The sequence below is a fragment of the Numenius arquata genome, chromosome 4 (assembly GCF_964106895.1).
Source record: "Numenius arquata chromosome 4, bNumArq3.hap1.1, whole genome shotgun sequence".
In the NCBI taxonomy this organism is placed as follows: domain Eukaryota; kingdom Metazoa; phylum Chordata; class Aves; order Charadriiformes; family Scolopacidae; genus Numenius; species Numenius arquata.
The window spans coordinates 14,384,336-14,406,190 of NC_133579.1; the positions used below are offsets into that span (position 1 = coordinate 14,384,336).

The 21,855-nt window shown below is 41.3% G+C and overlaps 1 protein-coding gene across 3 annotated transcripts in view; it reads right to left on the minus strand.

Moving 5' to 3' along the window:
- Window positions 1-4,665: 4,665 nt before the first annotated feature.
- DTNA (dystrobrevin alpha) overlaps window positions 4,666-21,855 on the minus strand; it is a 99,030-nt gene continuing 81,840 nt past the window's right edge. For all 3 annotated transcript variants that reach the window (XM_074146439.1, XM_074146438.1, XM_074146437.1), the window contains 5 exons: window positions 19,372-19,531; window positions 16,442-16,531; window positions 15,759-15,927; window positions 14,674-14,806; window positions 4,666-4,821 (listed from right to left, as the gene is read on the minus strand). In XM_074146439.1, coding sequence (XP_074002540.1) covers window positions 4,666-4,821; window positions 14,674-14,806; window positions 15,759-15,927; window positions 16,442-16,531; window positions 19,372-19,531 — 708 coding nt within the window. The remainder of the gene's footprint in view (window positions 4,822-14,673; window positions 14,807-15,758; window positions 15,928-16,441; window positions 16,532-19,371; window positions 19,532-21,855) is intronic.

The window sequence follows — 21,855 nt, forward strand, 5'->3', positions numbered from 1 at the left end:
TGATTGTAGGTTAGGAAGAAATACAGCAATTTGGGATTATGCACGGATAAAACAGAGTTATCCTCATGAGCTGTTGATATGTCATCATATATTACAATCCCGCGGATATGAATTTGGACTGGGATTGCGGAGGCAAAGTTCAACAGATCTGGCAAATAATTTACAGTGTAAAATGATCACCTTTATTGAAGAACGTCACCACGGCGACAGGGGAATTAGGGCAAACAAACCCTGGTGATTTATAGGTTACCACAGCAGTCAGCGGCCCAGGAGAAGGCAGCAGGCTGGGGTTTTATCTGCTTCCTGAGATACTGGGATATGTGGTCAGTACAGAGGGTATTTTTGATATGCTCCTACTGCTTTCCTTCCAACAGACCCACCCTGGTGTAATTAATTGGCCAGTTAGCAATGTCGTTAGCAAAATCATGTGAACAGGTGGGGACATTTTGGCTGCGCTGAGCTGCTAGGGATGTGCTCTGCAGTGGCTGGCTGCAGGGCATCTGCTGGAAAGGGCTACCACCACGGGCCAGCAGGACACCCTGTGGAGGACCACCAGCACCATGGGTACAAAAGGCACAGCCAGGCATTGTCTCCCGACTGTCTTTGCCAGGCTTGGAGGTATTTCATCAGGGCACAAACTTGTTGCTTTAAGTAAGAGCCCTTGCTTTGCAAATCTGTGCTCTTTTAGGTTAGCAACCTGTTGTAATTACCAACACCTGATATGGAAAGACATCTTAAAAGTGTAATTGGAAAACCAAAGACTTCATGCAATAAAAGACAACATGTGACTATGTATGGTGAAGCCATTAAAATGCACCTCTTCCATGGTCTTGCTCCTTCCAAGGACCAAGAGAAACACAGCAGGTGAGAAAAATTACACTATTGGAGATGGTTTGGGTTCCTGAGGAGCAGAGTCCCCTCACAGGTCTGTACCAGGCGCCTTGTCAGGCCCCTGTTCTCTCTGCTTATGGTGATTTTCATTGCTGTTACGTGGAAGCAAGGTGAGATGTTTTACAGACAGCAGAACTGCATTTTCAGGTTGTGAAGCTGCTAAAGATAACAGAGGATTAAGAAAGGAAGAAAGAAGAAATTGCTTGGGCCACCAAAAGCAGGCACTGCTTGGTACCATGCTCAGAGTGGTGGAAGAAGTTCTCTTGCACAGAGGTGGAGTCTGTGGGTGAAGCAAGGACTGCTTGCTGTGCCATGGGGACACATTTTCCTTCCCTACAGAAGAAAACCCACTGCTTCCAAAAACCAAAATAAGCCACAAATATGATGCTCCAGAAATTACTTTTAAAAATCTTTTTAATGAAGAAATAATTCCATTCCAAAATATAGACACACAATTAAATAGTTTAATCACTTCAAAATATAACATGTCCCCAGTAGGTTCCAACACACACACACAAAACAATACTTAACAGCAATACAAAAAAACCCATACAATAGCAGTTCTGTTACAATACCAATGAATACCGTGACATCTTTAGTGTCTCTGTATGTCTCAAGTGGTGTCAAGTAGTTTTAAAAATGTCCTACAGTTAGTAGCCTCAAGATGTAACTCTTCACACTTTTTTTCATTTTTTTTTTTTTTTTTTGGTTCAAAGGTAAAAATGCCCTTTTGTCTTCAGGACACAGTGGAGTGCTTGTTGTTCACAGCTCCGTCTGCTGAATTGAACCAACGTGATTACAGCAACCCGAGGTTGCAATATTTACAAGGTCTATCTACAGTAATTGCCAAGAACCAATAAGGATGGGAGAAGATGACTGAAAGTAAAGGCGGACACATTTATGATAAATTATGATGCAACAATTTGGCTCATGCATATAAGAAAATACATATTATATCACAACAAAGGCCACACACCTTTTTATGCAGTTTAGTTAACATTACTACTTACAGACAACCCATTCTCCACCTTCGCTTTGGACATTCAAGGACCCTATACATCTTCACATCCCTGTCTCCTGATTCCAAACCACTGGTTTCCCTCCAGTGACAGTAAAACCACCCGGAGTTTTGACTGCTGTGGTGGGCCATTGGTAGTTAAGAAAAGGCCCGTGCCAGGGACCTCTTCTGTAACTGTTTGCTTTAATGACCGCAAACCACAACCAAAATAATATTCAACAAGCAGACAAAGACCAGCTGGGCGAAAACGCAGCCAGCTCAACAGTTGGAAAATGCTTAAAATAGATATTTGGCAAGCCAAGTAAGAGGTGCTTCATCTCAGAGCTCCAGGGCATATGGGACCCAGAGCTCTGCTTGGGATCACCTTGTTGACACCAGCCCGAGAGAAAGGCGCTTGATCCGTCAACTCTTTTCCTAACTCCTAGTCCGGAAGCCCTTGCAATGGATTTATTCTATTGCATCTATTTTAAGCATAGCGATAATGAGCACACAGACATTAAGATGATGGGAGGGATCTATTACTCTGGGTACAGTTAAACACGACATGGGTTGAATTAGTCAGCCATTGCATGTAGCTGTGTTCTAGCTTGTTTTATCTCTGTTCAGGAAATGCTTGCCTGGAATCCTGAGCTGACAGCAACATCTACAGCTTCTCTGGAGTAGCTTTAAATGTGGAGTGCTAGGCACTAGTGGAGGCTCACCCATTCCTGAGAGGAGGTTGGAGGAGAGGGCATCGGGGGATATGGTGCCTGCCTCGCCGGGACAGCACATACCCCAGGAGCAAGGACCAGCGATTGCAAGAATGAAAAGCTTACATGAAGATATCTGGACGCCTTAGTATGCATTTGGATGTCTGAGACCGAGCCCAGATATGCAAGGAGATGCGGACAAGAGATCTGCATACGCAATAATGCAATATGAAAGTGAAAAATGGCAGCAGCTCTTTCATACAGATACTCATTCCCTAACACATAGTGCCCAGGGAAACAGCCACGAGCCTAGAGAGTGCATGCAAACAAGTGGACTTACTGGGTCGAGCTACATCGCAATCTCACGTAAATACGGCAGCGCACATCCACGTCACCATGAAAGCGAGGACAGACAAACCATGTTAACCTGCTTTAGATGGGTTATCTCATCGCTTGCCGTAGGCAAACTGTGCTGGTGTGAAATATCTGTATGAAACGCTACTGTTTTCAGGGCTGTTAAGCAGTGTCACTTCAGATCAGCCAGAGACCGGAAGCCCTAAAAGCGTATTAGGGCAGTAAAATGACATGAGCGGGGAGGTGGTCCCAAGGCACCACTTTTCGGGCGGGCTGTGTGGCCAGCGTGTAGCATCGTGCCCTGTTACTGCCCGGCTTCTGGTCTGGCTGTCCCTGGCCTGGCTCCCGCTTCTCTGCAGGGCGGTGCTACGTGCCGTACAGGGGTCATCTTTATTTCCAAGCAAGATGCCGTGGGGAGGATGTTCCAGCTAGTTTGTGTCAGTCCCCGCTCGGGAGTATCTGTAGGTTTGTAGCCACAGCAGAGCAAGGGCTTTTTAGCCAGCAGTCTCGCTGCCTCACCCAAAATGGCCAGGTAAGTCCTGAAATGCCTTTATACTTGAAAAATACTAAACCGGACAAAACTCCAATTCTGTAACTTTATGCCTGTCCTTCCAAAAAAAAATCCACCGTTTTTCTTGTGCTTTTCACTGACAGCTATTTCTCCATCCAGCTCCGAAAGAGTCTCACTACACATTTCCAAGAGTGCATGCAGAACATCTGGTGGCTGGCTAAGGCAATACACATTCGGAAATCAAAAGAAAACAGTTGCAAGCGCACTTTAAGCCTGTACATTTAAAGCTGAAGGCCTCGAAAATAACATAAGGGGGGGGGGGGGGAAGGGGAGGGGGAAAGAGGAGGGGCAGAGAGATGGAAAAGAGCCGGTTTGTTGAACACATGCTTACTAAAGCTAAAACATCAATGAAACAATACCATGGAGGATTATACGTAACATCAGTCAGTTCAGGGATCTTATGGCACCTGTGGTTTATAAACAGCTTTAGCAACGAGTATTTCAAAACATAGTTCACAGTTTTAAGAAGATCTGTGCTGATTTAAAAACTAGATTCTATATCATTTGAATGTCACCTTTTGTATATGATATCTATTTGGAAAAAAAATATTTACACTAACTTCTATGGCTGATTTGTTAGATTATTTTGAAAGAAACATTCCTAAGTTACACATTAGCCCTAAATTAGAGAAGTTTTTTATATTATTATTAATTATATTATTATTATTTTAGTACATTTTGTATAAGTCTTAATTTAAAGACTTGCAAACAAATTGCAAATATAGTCAGGTACTTTGTTTTTTGGGCTACTAGATATATACACTCAGGAGTATAATCATTCAGTGTTAAATGCATAATTGTAGCTTTTTATTTCTTCCGTGGAAAAAATGTACAGTGTATAGTAAATGGATCTACTAAAATCCCAAAGTATTCAGAAATCAAATTTCTATCTATAAACAGTATTGTCATTGTAAACTGAACAGGTTCAATATCATGTGCAAAGGGTTTATGTGAGTTATTAATACCACCATCCTTTGTAACAGCAGTACGTACGTCAGTCTGTTTTCTTCACCAGTAATGAGCCATGTTACAGAAGATGTAGCTAATATAAGTTAGCTTTAAACAAAAGTCTTGTTGTCAAAAACACACATCTACAAACTACAACTCTTAGAACAAAAGTACTGTGCTACAGTCCTCAGAACTTAGTTATGTGATTTTTTTGTCAAGAGACGCTGCACCTCTTGGTTCCACTCTTCTGTGAAGTTTGCAGCCGAGTTTTCTTCATCGTCTGTCCGAAAGCAGCTCTCCTCATCATCAGTTCTTACGTAGCTTTCGTTGTCTGTCTGACTGCAGCTTGCCTGTTGTTGAGAAATGTTTAGGGAAGGTTTTTAAAAGAAGTGCTGGTTTAAGATGCTGCACCCACACAGGCAGAGCGAGTAAAGCCTGTGCCTGCTGCTTTATTGAGAGAAAAAAAAGGAAGAGCCGGCCAGTTCCCGTGGTTGTCTCTGAAAAAGCTAAAAAAGTGAAAAAGCCATTCTACCTGGGTGAGCCATGGGTACTGGAGCTGTAAACAGAAACTTACAGGGCACGTGGGAAGCTGGAAACTCTTCTTACCATGAGTGAGAAGGCTGTTGCCTGCTCTGCTGTGGAACCCTGGGGTGACTCAGTCTGCACTGACACAGATTTGCAGATGTACTCATTTTACCCTTCCATTTTACCCTTCCAGGTTGCTCTATCAATAGATTATTGGTAGCAAAACCATGGATTATTCCCCCTGAGCACAGTGTTCAGCCACTCAGTTAATGAGTCACTCGCCCCCATGAGCCTCCCCTCACACGTAAATGTCTCACCCTTGGTTTACGTTCCTGGGTATGTTTTACTGTGTCTAAAAATAAATTTAGTTACTTAAAAGGATGCTTCTGGGTGCTGTCGCTCATGAACAGCCTAATCCACTGGTGCACCAGTTTCTCCTTGGTGCTCCTCCGTATCCTGAAGCATCAGTATCTTAAATTCCTACATCACCAGGCATCAGTCTTAGTTGGTAATGGAAAATGCTTGATAGACAGCTGCTGCTCTTTCTCAGAACTATGTCAGGATCTACAGTCTGCTAATATTGCAAACTTCTGCCTTTGGCATATTTATCATAAAAGCACTGTTTACATACTTGACCCTTTCAATGTTAAGGAGCTCATCCTTTTTCTCTTGAACTAGGTTTCTTTTCTAGACAGAAAACCAGCTCGCATTGCGTGAGATCTGATAATAATGGCATAAAAGACCAAGTCCTACTGACGTGAATTCTTTTCTACTCATTTCAAGGCATAAAGGTGGCCTAACGAGATGAGATATGAAATGCAAATTACTTCAGTAAAAAAGAGTTAAATTAAAGCTGATGAATGAAGAAAGGTCAGGTAGTTTAGCTTGCTGCTTCTCCTTCCTGACACCATTTGATTGTATTAATTATTCAAACACAAATGCTTCCATCCGATTCCTTAATACCTAAGCCTGCCAAATGGTACGATGATCTTAATTTAGTATCTCCTTGTATCAGTCAGTTACAGAAGACCTAGCATTAACATCTTGTTGATAAATGGAAAGGAAACCTGCACTGCAAGTCTAATGAGAGGTTCACAAAAAATTCTTGAGGTACATTTTAAATGAGTATTTTTAAAAAATCAGACATGTATCTGCACTGCTTAACTCTGCAAACTAATTTGGAAATCTTAGTAATGGAACATTTTGCTCTTCACAAGTCAGTCAAAAAATGCAAATGAAAGGGATGGAAGAGGTCAGTTCTCAGCTGCCTGAGACTGATTTTTATTGAATCAATTTCAGGGTTATGTAAATATAGGTACATCTCATATTTCTTGATGGTATCGTTATAAACCACAAGAGCAAGATAAGAGTGGCTTGTGAAACACTGGATGCATTAAGATGCATTGACAGCACTGTTAAGTATTTGGATTTGTTTCGAACATTCTGGATAAATTACCTCTCTTTGGTGGAGTGCAGAGAGGTTATTCTAAATGCCCTCGAGGCTTCTCTCTGTTCCGCAGCCAGCATTGGGATAGAGAGACTTTCATACAAGAAATAACGAGTACTGATGAACCTCAGAGCTCTAAATTAATGGCAGCATTTTGGAAATGCCAGAATTAATTTCAAGTTAAGAGTTACATCATTTGTCATGTTATGAAACTGTTTCTTGACCTTTTTTGTAATTTAATACAATGTTCTTTTCTGTAGCTTATCATTCAGCAATTTTCAAAAAACATCTCTATCACTTGTGTAATTTTAGAAATAAATTCACAAAGCTAAAGCTGCTTCTTCCCAGCTAACTTGCTCACAGTTCCTTTACAGCTTTTTTACACCTACATGCTAAGAAGAGGAGGACCTCGGAAGAAAAATAAAGAGGAAAACCAAAATACAGCTGAGTGAATGTAGCAGGCATTTTTGAAAATTACTGTGCTGGCAGCCTGCTGTTATTTTCAAATGGAACGGTCCACATAATGCTGTTTTTTATGTATTTGTTCAGAAAAAAAAAACCAAAACCATGAACAAACCAAAAAAGAGATGCCAAATCATTTGGCTGTGCTAGTAGAGTATGACTTCTGGATGTGGGAGTTCGTCTAGTGCCTGTATCCTACTTCTTCACTGCATCGCTGACTTGGGAGGAAGAGGCTGAAGAAACTGGGCTTGCTGAGGATGGGGCAGAGGTGGCAAGGGAGGATCAATTAGTAGCTATTTGAGGGGTAGTTACAAGGACAACAACATCAAAATCTTCTTCGTAGTGCTGGATCACACAAAAAGGACAAAAAGACAACCTGCATTTTGGGAGGTTCAGGTTGGACATTAAGGAGAAAAAAAAAACCATGTGGGCAGTACTCCACTAGAGGGGGATGCCCAGAGAGGTGGTGAAATCTCCATCTGTGGAAGTTTTCAAGTCTTTGCGAGCCAAAGCCATGGCTGACATGGTATTGTGTTGGAGCTAGACCTGCATCAGGCAGGACCAGATGATCTCCCAAGGGCCCAATCAGACAATGCACCTGCACCACTCTGATCTCTTGAGCTTTTGGCATGAAGCCCACACTGAATGAACCACGGTGCATCAGCTTTAAAAGCACCCAGTCAACTCTGACTAGGAGTTTGGGGTCCTACAGCCAAAGGGAGGCCTGGGCACGGCTGGGAAAGGTGACCTCCAGCAGTGGGCACAGCAAATCTGAAACCCACACATCCATTAACTGTGGGCTAGTAACCTGACTTGGACCCTGGGCTATGGATCCTGCATCTCAGCCTTTCCCAAACAGTAAATGGCCAGGTCCATGTTGCAAAGGGCTGAAAATGTCAGTGGCCAGTGAAATGCACATTAGCTCTAAAATCTTATTTCCTTCCCAGAAAAAAAAGAAAAACAGAGATGCAGGGCAGTTGTGTCTTCATAGCTCTTAAACGAATTGTCTGTGACCTTCAGCTTAACCAACAGCCCTTCTCACAGCAGCACGCCAGGCAGACTGGACTGATCACACCACCTCCCTTGGCCCACAGGTTTTATCACCTGGCATTTGGCAATATTCCTCATCTCTACTGGTAAACATGACGGAGTTTGGAGAAAAAGGGAAAAGCTGAGAAAAACATGAAAGAATTACTCAACAAGACTTTGGTCCTGGAAAAACAGCCAAGTTGAATAAATAATAATTTAACAATGCATTCATATAAGAAAGTTGAAGAGATTTGGGGTTTTTATGTTTGAAAAATTTCCACCTGTTCCAATACAAACCATACAGTTACTTTTGCAATGGAAAATGTCAGCCCTGGCCACCCAAAGCGCCAGACCCCACAATTTGCCTGATAAGGTTTAGAGCAAGTGAAAGGTTTTGGAGTGGGAATGGAATTGAGTCTTCAACTTATTATACGTTTTCGTCAACATGGAGAAAATGTGATCACAGTTAAAAAATCGAGTAATAAAGACTCCTCCCTGCACTCCCTCTTAATGGATGCTTACGGTCTGTTTTTATTAGGTTTTCACACCTCTTTTTCTGTTAGAATAATGCATATAAATGAATTGGACATGACCAACTAAAATGTTGCCCTGCCAGCACCAAGAAAGCGTTGCTTTAGAAAATCTAGGAAACTGTACATCTCATGGGAACACGTCCACTGCACTAGCTGACAGCTCTTCATTGAAAATGACAACTATTTAACCACTTTCAGAGACGGAGGCTTTCTGCTCCCATTGGCCATCCTTGGCAAAAAAGCAACTGCTGTCAGGGGGATAAATACTAGATGTTATTTCCAAATGAATTCTAGAGAATGGTACATAGCACTTTTTAAAATACAATTGCAAATAGAATGCAAAAAGCCTTAATCAAATGACACCAACACCACTTGTCCATGACTGAGGAATGAGGAAAAGAACAAAACTCTGTGTCTGGCTATCAGTGGCAATATCACTTATAAGAAGCTACAATAAACTGTTTCTATTTTTTCCCACCTTTTTAAAAATAAGCATGAATATAATACTGTTGGCTTTCTACCTCATATGGCCATCTAGGCAATGTAATACTGACTGTATTTGTATCATCATTGATTGAATAATATTATCTTAGAAGCAAAGGTCTTGATGCAACTGCTAAGCTTCAAGCAAGAACCCAATGCAAATAGCAAAAGCTCTTTAGACATTGTGACTGGTATGAACAATTTTTGGATTTAATTTTCCAAGGCTATGAAATATTAGTACCAAATGAAACACACAAGACACTTTAATCTTCCATATTCACAAAAGAGTGAATCTTGAGAAGACTAAGCCACACTTATCATGTACAGATGTATTTATCACAATCTACCATAATACACAGTTTGCTTTTGTGGATACAGGTGAAGTGCCAAGTTCACTGATTTTTGTTGCTAATTTCTATAGGGCCAGGCTTTTACCGCCGGTGGGAGTGTTTCAGTCTTTGGTACCGGCTGAAGTGCTCCCCTGGGAGCTAAAGAGAGTTTCAGTACGGAATTAACCAGAGCACAGTGCTTAAAAAATTTTCTTTTTGACAGGGTTTCAAAAGGTTTCAAAAGCTTCCAGGAGATGATATAGTAGCTCAGTCTCAGGTCTCTGCTAATTTGAGACAGGATACGTATTTTCAAGAACGCTAGGCTGCACGGCAGTATGCGTTTCCCCACGTCACTATGTTAACGCTGCTTCCTAACAAAAGCAGAAACTTTAAATGGGATTGATCGAGCTTTATAATTCCAATGAATAGGACTTTTTTTCCATTTAATACTGCAAATGGTTTGTTTAAATGCTACTACTGTTTAAAGTCAGTTACTCATCGTAATTAAATTCAGTTATATATAACATTTCCACTATATACATAGTTATACACACATACGCTATTGTTGAAAGATCTATTTTCCTTTTCTGATCTATAACTGATGACTGCAACAAAACAGAAGAAGAAAACTAGTTTTTCTGTTTAGGAAATTCTACACAGCTCATGTTTTTAACAAGACTACTGAGAAAATGAATGTAACCTGAGGGACAATGTTAGGAGAATTTTTATGAGCAGTAATTTGGTGTTTATAGTACTCTGGGTATTGCTGTTTATTTGCTTTTCACATCCATTTATTCTGCTTTTGCTGGTGGAGACACTGAGACAGATGCTTGAGAAATACCTAACAGCTTTTAACACTGAAGACTGGCAGCTGCTTTCACAAGGGCCACACTTTGACATCCAAATTCTGCTGCCATCAGGGTCAAATTTTTCCATCAAAACTGCCATATAAATAAGGAGGTTTAGCATAAAACATGGCATACAAAACCTAGCAACGTGAATTCCTGCTAAAGCTGGCACAGGCTTCCCTGAAGATGACCCTGCTCCCAACCTGAAGTGCCCATCTGATAGTTGACTTTTGGTTGCCTTTAGTTCTGGCTTTGAGGAAGAGGTTCAGTTTGCAGACCAGAGTCAGACCTCTATTTTGATTTCTCCTCCCCTTCTGTTACGCCACAGTTCAGTGTCACAGCAGGACGGACAGCCCTGTCTCACTGCCACCTTCCCAGCAGGGCACCGCACTCTCCTAGGAAGTCAGAAAGGCAGAGTCCGCAGCTTCAGATGAGGCAAGAAGGAAACGTGTGGTCTCCCATTTCCTGGGCAAAAGTTCAGAATAACAGGCTACTTCATAAAAATAGCTGTTGTCTGTGTTCCTGAATAAAAACACAATTGCTGAACTTGGCGTTAAACTCAGTGCTACAACTGTGAAGTTGGCACGGGTAAGGAACATGACCTGAATATGGGCCAGGGGGGAATTTATAGACCTTCTTGCCTTACCTTGAATTGCCAGACTCCAGCTAGTGGCCGAGTACCTTGCACTTTGGATTGTGGCATTTTAAACTTCCACAGCACACCTGAGGACGCCTCTATGGTTAAGAAGCTGGTGGATTGTTTTCTTTAATGTTTGCCTAACTCCCGTTTCACACACTAGAGTAGATGTTCCGGTGTCAGCAGAAATGATTTATTTCAGTTATCCTAGGAAGACTAAAGCATTGTAAGGAATAGAACTCAGGTCTCCTGAAATGTAATCTTATTCTTTATCTTCTGGATAAGGTTTCTCTGTACCTTGGGGTGATTTGTCATCATCCCCAGGGACGAAAAGTCCATGTTCTCACTCTTATGGTCAACAAAGGAAGAAGACAAAAACGGTGGTGGCTTAGCAGGAATCTTAAGGACTAGGCCTATATTTCTAACAGATTATTGGAAATTATTTAGAGGCATTCCTAGGCATCCTAACACATGTTAAAAGAAGAAAGAAACAGCATCTTCACATACACTCAGGCAGCACGAGGTGCGTTGCAACTGAAACACACATTGTGAGGATTCATTCCAAACATTCTTCTAAGCTGTAATGATACTTACTTGAGAGGAGAGAGAGAAGGATATTGCACTCAACTTTGCAAACTGACCTGTAGATAACAAAGGATAGAAAACAAGAAGATGACAAATTAAGCCAGTGAGCAGCCAGGCAGTGTATTATTCTGAAGAAAGCCATGCACAAGCCTAGAAATAAAGGGAGCAGCAATTATAGACCCAGAAAATAAACCCAACGAAAAGTGTTTTACACAACACAACCAGCAAAAGTCTGTAACAAGAACACAACTGGTAGCAGATGTGGGAGGATAAGCACTGTTAGCATTTACACTTGTGCACTAAATGTGTTTTTTCCTGGTACAGATACTTGTTATTTACAACATGCTTCAAAAAAAGAGAGAGAAAGAAGTCTCTTTTGAGGTCCTCTGTCCCAGATTTCCTTGTGTATCTTGGGTTTTCTGCTCATACGTCAATACTAATTTAGGGTTTAGCTTGAAAATCTTGCTTGGAGACAAGGTGACACGAAATAACAGGAGTGGGTTTTGACCAACCGTCTTCCATGCTACACCACATCTACACATTTTTCTAAATGTGCTGCTTTTACACGAAGTGAGACATTTAATAACATAAAAATGGTTACCATATTGTTACTGAGGTTACCATTCTGTAACCTTAGTAGGAGTTTCTCCTCGCAGATTTTTTCAGCTGACAATTGCATTACGATAGCTACAGCCACCAGCTTTTTTTGGCTATCCAGATGAATGCAGTGTACATGTGAGTACAAATAGTAAAATAGCCTGTAATAAATTCCAATGATTGGACGTAAAATGAGAAGAGTTGACCTGGCCACTGTTCAACAGGATACCCTAAACAGAAATTTCCCCATTTTCCTTTGTTTTTGTAAGTAGAAAGTTAGTTGTGTCTTTATCTTGTATCTTTTATCTCAGTGATACTAGTAGAAAAAGGAATAACATAGCAAAATACCACAAAATAACTGCAAAATGCAGAGAACAAGCCAAAGCCAAAGCATATATCTCAGGATCAATACATGACACTATCCAACCATCTCCTAATCATCTTAGTGGTTCCTACTAAATTAATACATATTCTCACTTGCTTTAAACAGGTTCCCTAATGGAAAGAGCATCACTTATACTGGGAAGAACGTTGCATGCTTTGGGTCTGTGTTTATCTACTAAAAATAGTTTCTACTTACAAGTCTCTACTGTCAAATCATTGCCTGATAGGACCTGACAATCTCACAGACAGTGAAGTACATCATGAAATTTCTTTTGGAAAAATGGTATTAAACAGAACTTGCCTAGAACGAGGACTTTCTGTTCCCTCAGTGAATATATTTTTGAAAGAAAAAAGCCTTTCTCTTTTCTGTTGTTTTTTTTTTTTTTCTCCAGTGGAAACAAATAATCTAGAACAATGGGGAATGAAGTTCACCTGGGAGTAGTGTTAGCTGACCTAAATTCAAAAGGAGTTTTATTCTGATATCGATGGGAAGATTTCCTCCCCTTCTTCTGGGCATGTTGACTGAAGACAGTAGAAAAGCTCTGTTTTGACTGAAGCAAGAGTAACACCCAGTTCCATTAAGCGATGTGTAACTTCTACACAACGAATGCCCTTATTTTGCAGTGCACGTGCATACTCAACTTTGTGCATGTACAAAATCCCTTGGCAACCTGTGAAACTCATGTAACACTTGCCATATACTGCACTTCCATACTGTAATCAAAGTACAGTCAAATTGGTCTATCATTCTTTCTGGAGAAAATGGAATTTTTACCAGCAATAGTAACATTTATTATTTGATGCTTGACAGCTGTCACCATTGAGGTACTTCTTTATAACTGACAATTACTTTTCATTACATCAGCAGTAGCTGCTCATCCTGTTCAGAAGTTTAAAGGCTGTCATTTTTCTCATTTCCTATCTTGGATAAAAAACTGTGACAAAAACCCCCATGTTACCCACTGTTACCTTAGTAGGTAGTCTATAATAATTTTGCTCCTGTCATCATGTCCTTAAAGACCTTTGCAATGAAATGACTTTTGGCAGGCTACCACGGGCATGTAGCAGAACCAGGTAAACAATAGAAAAAAAAAAAAAAAAAAAGATGCTCACATCAACCTCAAAACTACCTGCAGTTTTGATATGAGTCAATGAAATTTTACAAGACTAACTTATCCTAGCAGCTTTACAGAAAAGAAGACCACGAGAGCAGCCATTCTTCATTAGATGACGAACCTGTCAGTCCCAGATTCTTGTCTCCAAAGTGACTGGCAGTGGACACTAGAGAAAAACTACCAGAAACATGGCTAGATCTTGTTAGCTCCCAGCAATCAGCAGTTTAAAGAATTGCTGCTCAGAAGGTGCTTTTGAACCTCATTTCCACACATCTGATATCTCAGTACCTGCTTCATCCTTTTTTTTTAGCCCATTTATACTTTTGGTCGCTGTTATATTCTGTAGTGCTAAGTTCCAAATTTTAGTTGATTATCATGTGGGAAAATAGTTATTTTTGCTTGCTTGAGCTCTGCTCCCAAATAACTGAACAGAGTATGCCCTCCTACTGACATTACTACCAACATTACAAGAAGTAATTAATTTTATATTAGGATGATTGAAGTCAGAATAATTTAAAAACTGGCAATAGTACATTACACTAGGTAGAAGTGGAGACCATTATGCAGACAGGACAGGATATCTGCAGAATTCCAGCTCCCCCCTGCCAAATTTGCTTTACTCAAATTCTTAAACAAATGCTCTTTGAAAAGTTCCTTAGGGGGTGTTTAATGCCAAATCCCCAAGCTTCTCTGTACTAGATGCTTGTTGAACACTTAGTCCTCTGGGATACAATTCATTTCGGACCCTTTCCTCTCCTTCCAGATTCTGACAATAACACACAGACTGCACTTGAGCTTCAATTCACACTGGAGAAACCATTATGAATGTTTTTTGCTATTGGAGAAAAAAAATAATCTAAATATAGCCAGAACTCGGCTTGACACCACCAACCAGCCTCTGTGGTATGGTGGAGTGAGGTCTAAGTGACTTGGTAGACACCGGCAGAGAACAAGCTCAGAGGCAATTCTGTCCCACCTGATGCCCTGGTGAGCTTAAGGACTACTGTTGTGTGCCTCAGGCAGTGTGGTCTGCCTGGAAATGCACAAAGGCCAGATGCATGCGTGTCTGTGGAAGAGAACAGCAGCAGTTTTCGGAATGTGGCTGCTCTAGTAACAGAGAAGACATCATGCCCCAGGGCCCAGGACAGGTTAAGAAGGGCACTGGGCAGCTGTGGCGCATTATTGTTTCTCACTTATGGACATGCATGGGCAGCTCCTGTCCTCCCACCTGGTACGCCTCATCCTGCAGCTTCTGCTTCAGGTACTCCTCCATTTTCAGTTCGTTCTCCAGCTGGCGGACAGAGTCATTCTCGTAATTTTCATCATCTGCTCTGACATAGGGGTCTCCATCTTCTGTAACCCTAAAGACAATTATTAATAAATAGTCTCCTGAGATGAATGACATTCAGAGTCAATAAGACTTCTCCTTATTGTAAGCTATGAGGAGAGCCGGATTTTTTAGTCAGTGGAAAACAATTCTGCTATTTCCCCTTTCCAGTGATCTGGTATTGATGAAGTAGATCAAAGGGCATATTCTGCTGAAGGCATTTTGGGGGAATGGATATTTCCCCATGGAAATGAGTAACAAAAGTTATCAATAACTTGATACACAGAGGTTGAACTAAAAATAACTGGAAAGGTGCCCATTTTCTTTGACAGGAAGATTCACATTCTAAAATGAAATCAGTTGGTTGATCAATTGAGTTGTCCAATAAAAAGCATTGTCCATTTAACAGCTTCTCTTTTTCCAGTGGGCTCCAGAGGGCCCCTCAGTCTGGATAAGCAGGGAATAGGACTGCAGGACGTATTTGGGAGCATAGCTGTCCCACAGCCTCCATGCTGCCCCAGTGTACCAGACTGGATGTGAGACAGCTCACCCCTGAGGGCACCCTAAGTTCTGGCCTTTATTGTTTACACAGCTCACTACTATCTAACCATGAAGCTGTGCTCACTTGGATTTAGGCATATTTTTTTTTGGTAATCAAATAGTTGAGAGGGAATGAAAATATTACATGATGCATATTGTTTTCATAGAATCACAGAATCATAGAATTGTCTAGCTTGGAAGGGACCTTTAAGACCATCTAGTCCAACCATCGACCTAACTCTGATAAAAAAATAAAACAAAACCATCGCTAAACCATGTCACTAAGCACTATGTCAACCCGTCTTTTGAATACCTCCAGGGACGGTGCCTCAACCACTTCCCTGGGCAGCCCATTCCAATGCTTAATAACCCTTTCAGTGTAAAAATTTTTCCTTTTTCAACAGAAAAAGAATGAGATTAGGAAGGCGAATCGAGCAGGTACCCACATGTCACTGCGGATGGAGCCGGTGGCAGCAGCGCTGTGGATGTACCCTGGCTTGCGGGCATGGATCTGTGCGAGGAAAGCCTTCTCAGATGTTGGGGATGGAACAAGGTCATCAAAGTGAGTCCGTCCAAATTCAGAATCCACATTGCTTTCTGTCTCGCTGCCCACTTCTGGGAAGCAAAAGGTGACACACGGTTCCATTTAACTTTCACAAGAGTAAGTAGACTTGCCTATTTCTGTAAGCCTTTCTCTGCCTTTCCAGCTTAGAATGCCACCTCCTCATAGTGAATAACAGTATATTATTCTACATATATCTGCAGAGCTAATTGTTTTCTTCTTGTGGTGGGACAGAAGAGTGAAGCTTTTACTTATCTGGGTTACTAGGTACAGTATTTTTATGAGAATACTACAGACTGCATTTTACAAGAGGTCCTATAGGTTCTACACGGAATGAATTTTCTAAAGAGTGAAATCCTGCTCCATGTGGAATCACAAACAAACTTCTCGAAGTTTTCACTTTATCCAGCTTCACCTCTATGTCCATGGCTTGCAGAACTGCTGTATTCCTGAAGCTGTTATTTTTTCTAAAAGCATAAAAAGGTTTGAAGATACAGTACACTGCTTTTTTGTTGGTTTATATTTTCCTACCTCCCATTTTTTCAAATATAACATAGCCTCACTCACCAGAATTTAGTTCTTTTACCAAAGAAGACATGGTGTTGGTGATTGAATCTGCTGCCACCAGCAAATCATTTCTTAAGTTTCGTCTTGCACCTGAAGCAAGAGACAGACAAAACACAGGGTTAATATTCTTCACAAGACATATGTTTTCTGGTTGAAAGCAGTTTTAACCCTGTTGAAAGATGCCATTGTGATAATTCAGGGTATCGAAGTCCTTATGAGGGACACGTGCAGAAGAGGTCTCTGCAGAATGGCCTCATTTACTTATGCTGTATGCAAGAGCAGAAGCCTACTCTCATGCTTCATTTAATCACAATGCCAGATATGTGGAGATTATTCATTGCCATCAAGCTTGCATTTGTGTGGTGACACCAGCAGACCAGGCCTGGAAGATTAAATCCAGCATGAACTCATTTAAAATGTCTGTAGGGGAGGAGGGAAGAAATGAAGTGTTTTCTCTAAGTTCCCACAGCTCTGTTTAATGACACCATTATTGTCAGGTCTTTGCCAGATAATTATGGCAGATGTTGAAGAAACACACTTGACCTCATCAAGACTGATACGGATTTTTCCTCTTTGCTTCTGCTCAGCCTGTCCTGTAGCTCAAGGACTTTCTTGAATATTCCATAATTTACTTTATATCTCTCTTTTTTTTTCTTTTTTCTTTCTTTTTTTTTTTTTTTTTTAATAAAGCAAGCACTATTGCCTCTCTAAACAGCCCTAGGCTGCTTTTAAATTCTTTCTAATAATGGATCTAGAAGTGCTTCCCTGCTGAACCTGGCAATATTCCCTTAACCATCAATGATGAAAGATCCTTGTGAGCTGCATGAAATACTCCTTCCCTAGGAGCAGGCTGTGGGTAACGCATGCTTAACTCCCCCAAAATCCCAAACATAGCTCCTATTGTAGCTGAATAATCAATATATCCCACAGAATCTCTAATCTTCCAGACTGGATTATTCACAGGAACTGGGAGGATTCGACTGCTGTAGATTCATTCGACTGCTGTAGATTCTTTCAAACTGGCTGAATGTAAACCAATACATTTTAAAAAATCCCCCAAATCCTAAAGAGGGTTTTTTTTTTTTTTAATATATCCATTAGCAAATGGTTACTGGAATGTTAATTGAAGTAGTTAATCTCTCTTAAACACACACACACACTCAGCCATTCCCTTTCTGAAGTCTTCTCATTTTTGTATCTTTGAAGTATTGCAAATGTTATGAAAGAGGAAAAAAAAAAAAGAGAAACCATGCTTTAACCATGGCTTGTCTGCATAATGCATTTATAGGCGTATCTCTGCTTGCGCAGCACAGAACGGAGTCATAAAATCTTAGCCCACCTCCCCCCCCGAGTTGTAAGTCAAGACATGGCAGAACAGTTGGCTTCAAGTTCTTTTGGTTTGACCTTCCCATCTAGAGAATATGGTAAATAATGCCATAAAGCTAGATATTTATCAAATACAGCAATTTTTAAATGTGATCGCTTACCTTTTTATATTGCCTTTTCTCTTGAACAGAACACATTTATTTACTTAAGCATTTGCCTGTGGCAGCGTTAGCATTATTTATGGATATTTTATTGTGGCTGCTATATTATTTCTCTTGCTCTTAGTTCTGGAAGAAATTGTCTTATAACAGTCCATATTTTTGCCTGTCTTGATTTTTTTCACAGCAGAAAGAAAAATATGTCTTGCCTGTTTCTTTTGCCACAGAAAACGAGACATCCAGCAACCTGTTACGTTGGGACTAGGTATTATGCCTTGGTAAAACATGTTCAATACATGAACCGACTAGCACTTCAGTAGAAAGTTCTTGATTGCATTATATATTCAACCTTTTGGTAAGATGCACACAGACATAAATGCCATGAAAGTCAAGGGGAGGAGTGCATGAGAGGGCTGAACTGGGCTCCTGGGTACAAACAGGCTTCCACTGTAGAAGAGGAACTCCAGAGCTCCACTTACATTTGATTCGTACTAGGGAAACAGGGAAAAAATGTATTCGAATAAAATAATTGCAGAGATGTAAGTATTTTAGGAGAGCAGATAAGAAAAAGAAGAAATATTTCTTCATTTAGATCGCATAGACTATTTACTTTGTTTAGTACTCAGCACAATCATTTAATCTGTGGCCTTAGAAATTCAAAACAGTTTCCAATTTATTGTTACTTGATGTAAGAGTGAAAAGAGGAGTGAAAAACACGTTGCAGCCTATGATAGTTTTCTGGAAATGCAAAGGAAGTGTTCACCTAGACTTCCAGACTAAATTCCTGTCTAGTCTAGCTAGACCTTTCTCAGAGGCCCAAAGCAAAAGGACAAGGAACAACAGTCTCGAGTTGCATCAAGGGATGTTCCAATCAGACAGAAGGACAAAAAATTTACACTGAAACACTGGAACAGAGGCTGTGAAAAATGCATGTCAGGACCCATCCAGAACTCAACTGGTAAAGGTCCTGAATGGTCTGATCTCACCTTGAATCCCTCTTTCTCAGAGTAGTAGGACATGTTGACTTACAAGAGCCCTTTCTACCTGAACTAATTCTGTGATTTTATCATCTGTTCCTAGCAAAGTCCTTATTTAAAACCAAACACACTGCCAACGCCTTGCTGAGGTCAATAGCAATTCTTCTTTTGGCTAACTGGAGCACTGATAACTGGTCTGACCACCTTGCATCAAAATTCCCTCTTACCATAAAATCCATTAATTGGCATCATTGTCCAACTTCTGCTTACCTGCTCGCTTTGACAGCAAAGTCTGATGGCTGACAAAGTTGATTTTCAGTGGCAAAACACAGTCGTTGCAGATTTTTTGGGGGGTTTGTTTCATTGCATGCAAGTCAGAAGCTCAAGTTCATTTAGTCATTAACCACAAGAAGTAACGATTCTTCAGACAGTCTCTGAGTACCTCAGAGAAGCTATTAATGAGACTTACTTTGTGCAAAGGCTTCCTGCACGTCTCCTCCCACCCCGGTCAGAGAGTCCTGAGGTGCGTGGGTTGGGGTGGAGCAGGCAGAGGCAGATCTGATGGGCATTGGAATCGGTCGACTGATAGTGTGGCTGGGTGAGGAACGGGGGGAGCCTGCTCCTTGGGTCTGCAAAACAAGCGCAAGGGGTTAAGCAGGTCTTCGCAAGAGCCCGCGCCCGCTGTCCTTGTCACCCATCCCTCAGCTTAAAGGCATCATGCTGTCTGTAGATCAGTTGGGTAATGTTAATTTTGCTAAAAGAAATACACTGAAGTCAGTTGTTAGCGGACAGCAGTGCTTCCGTGTAGAAAAACACTGAGTAGGAAAATATGACTCAAGTCCTGACTTCCCTTAAGCATGGGAAAATGTCAGGCAGCTAAAGTGAAAAAAATCCAAGTTAATAAGCACCAAAGCATAGACCTCTCTGCCCTCCTCCCTCTCTCACTCACTCAGTTCTCGTGCATGTTTGATAAAACATAACTCGTTCAGGCTGTGAGAAGGGGAAAGACGCTGGCACCGAGGTGGGCAAGGGACTGGAATGGCCCCTTTCATCAGAGCCCTGCCGTGAGAGCTGACCACAGCCCTGCCCTCCGCCCCCCCGCAGGAGAAGTTCACAGCACACGCAACCTCTCAGTCACATAAAGTCTGACACTTGCAATAAATAATACAGTTTTATGCTTTTTATTCGGAGCTAGAGAACTATTTTAAGCCACTATTAAATCATGCACTAGTAAATTGTTCGCTCGAGAGGATATACTCAGGCACTCCCCAAACACTGTGGGAATAGGGCAATATAAATTCCTGCCGTGGTTTCAGCTGCTGGAAGTGAAAATGTTTTAACACCAGTCATATAAAATGCCATGCTGTTAGCACCTCGCAGTTAGTATCACTTAGCTGAAATTCAAGCAGACTTTACAAAGTAGTCATTTTTACAAACGCAGCTGGGTGAGTGATAAAGAGAGATGGTGCCCTGTTCATCCACTGTTTCAAACCCCCTGGGAATGTGCATCCCTGTAAGAAAAACAAATGCTGGAGCTCACACCAATCTGCACACAGCTTCTGACTGAAAACCTGTGTTTGGTAGACGTCAAGGATTGAGTGCTGCTAAAGGGGAACTACGACTCATGTGCCTGGTTGTTTACAGTGAAAGGAACCAGAGGGCTGGTGTCTCCCTCACCCTGGGTTTATTTTGAGAATTCAGAAGGATTTCTTAACTCTTCCCATGCCATTTCTTCTGTAGTGGCTGCCACTGCAGCCCTGATAAGGTTTGGCAAATATGTTCTAAAAAAAGACAACAGCAGCCCATTGCTGGAGGAGTGCAGCATTGCCCTTGAGATTTTTATAAATTCCTGCCCCACACCATAAATAATGTATCAGAATACTAAGCCATTTGTTCTTTTCTTCTATCACCCCTTTCTAAGAGACATTATCACCAGAGAGACTTCAAGGGCAAATTAGGTTTATGAAGAATAAGCACATTACTGATGGGAGAACGGAGGATTTAATACTGATAATTTCTTTAATGATCAGTTTTAGAGCATTTACATGATGGATGAAAAGGAAATTGAATACATAAGGGCCAGATGCTCTCCTGTTCCTGGAATTATCTGTACCCACTCCAGCAGACATGCAGATCTCTAGTGCTCCAGAGGCAGGGCACAGAGAGCAACCTGGAGATGCTCCAAGGTCATAGAATCGTAGAATGGTTAGAGTTGGAAGGGACCTTAAAGATCATTGAGTTCCAACCCCCCTGCCATGGGCAGGGACACCTCCCACTAGACCAGGTCCTTGGAGGTCGCATCCCCGCACACTGGGCAGGGGACCTGGGAGCTACAGCTATCTCCTCTCACATCCCAACAAGGAATGTTTCATCCTCTGTGAAACAAATTTGTGAAAGAATTTCTGGTTCCCGGCTCCCTCTTTTGCTTGCCCTTTTTCCTCAGCTCCCCTTTGCCTTTGATCTTGGTTCTAAGGAATGCCAACAACAGTGGGAACTTTCAGAGAAAATGAGAAAAAAATGGACAAAACTTGCTTCCTATAGTCAAGTCACATTTAAGGAATGAACTTCAGAATAGGCATTTTATTTACTAAAAATAAAAGATGCCTGCCAGTACTTCTTCGCTGGAATTTTCCCACAAGAGCAATGTAAAAGCTGCTGCAGACCAGTGCTTACCCTTGTGTCTGCTTTGCAGCTATGACTGAGATCTTGTGTTTATCATAAACAGTGCTCTCTTATCTGTAGCTTTCAGTGTTGGAACAAACTGTTTGGGAAGCACAGGGAGATGAAACATTTGCAATCCCCTGTCCAGTAAAAAAACTCTTCTCTTTTTATACTATTTGGGCAGTATCAGACAAAACTGATGAACTGCAAGTTGAAATAGGAGGATCACAAAATCACAGAATAATATGGGGTTGGAAGGGACCTCTGGAGATCATCTAGTCCCACCCCTGGG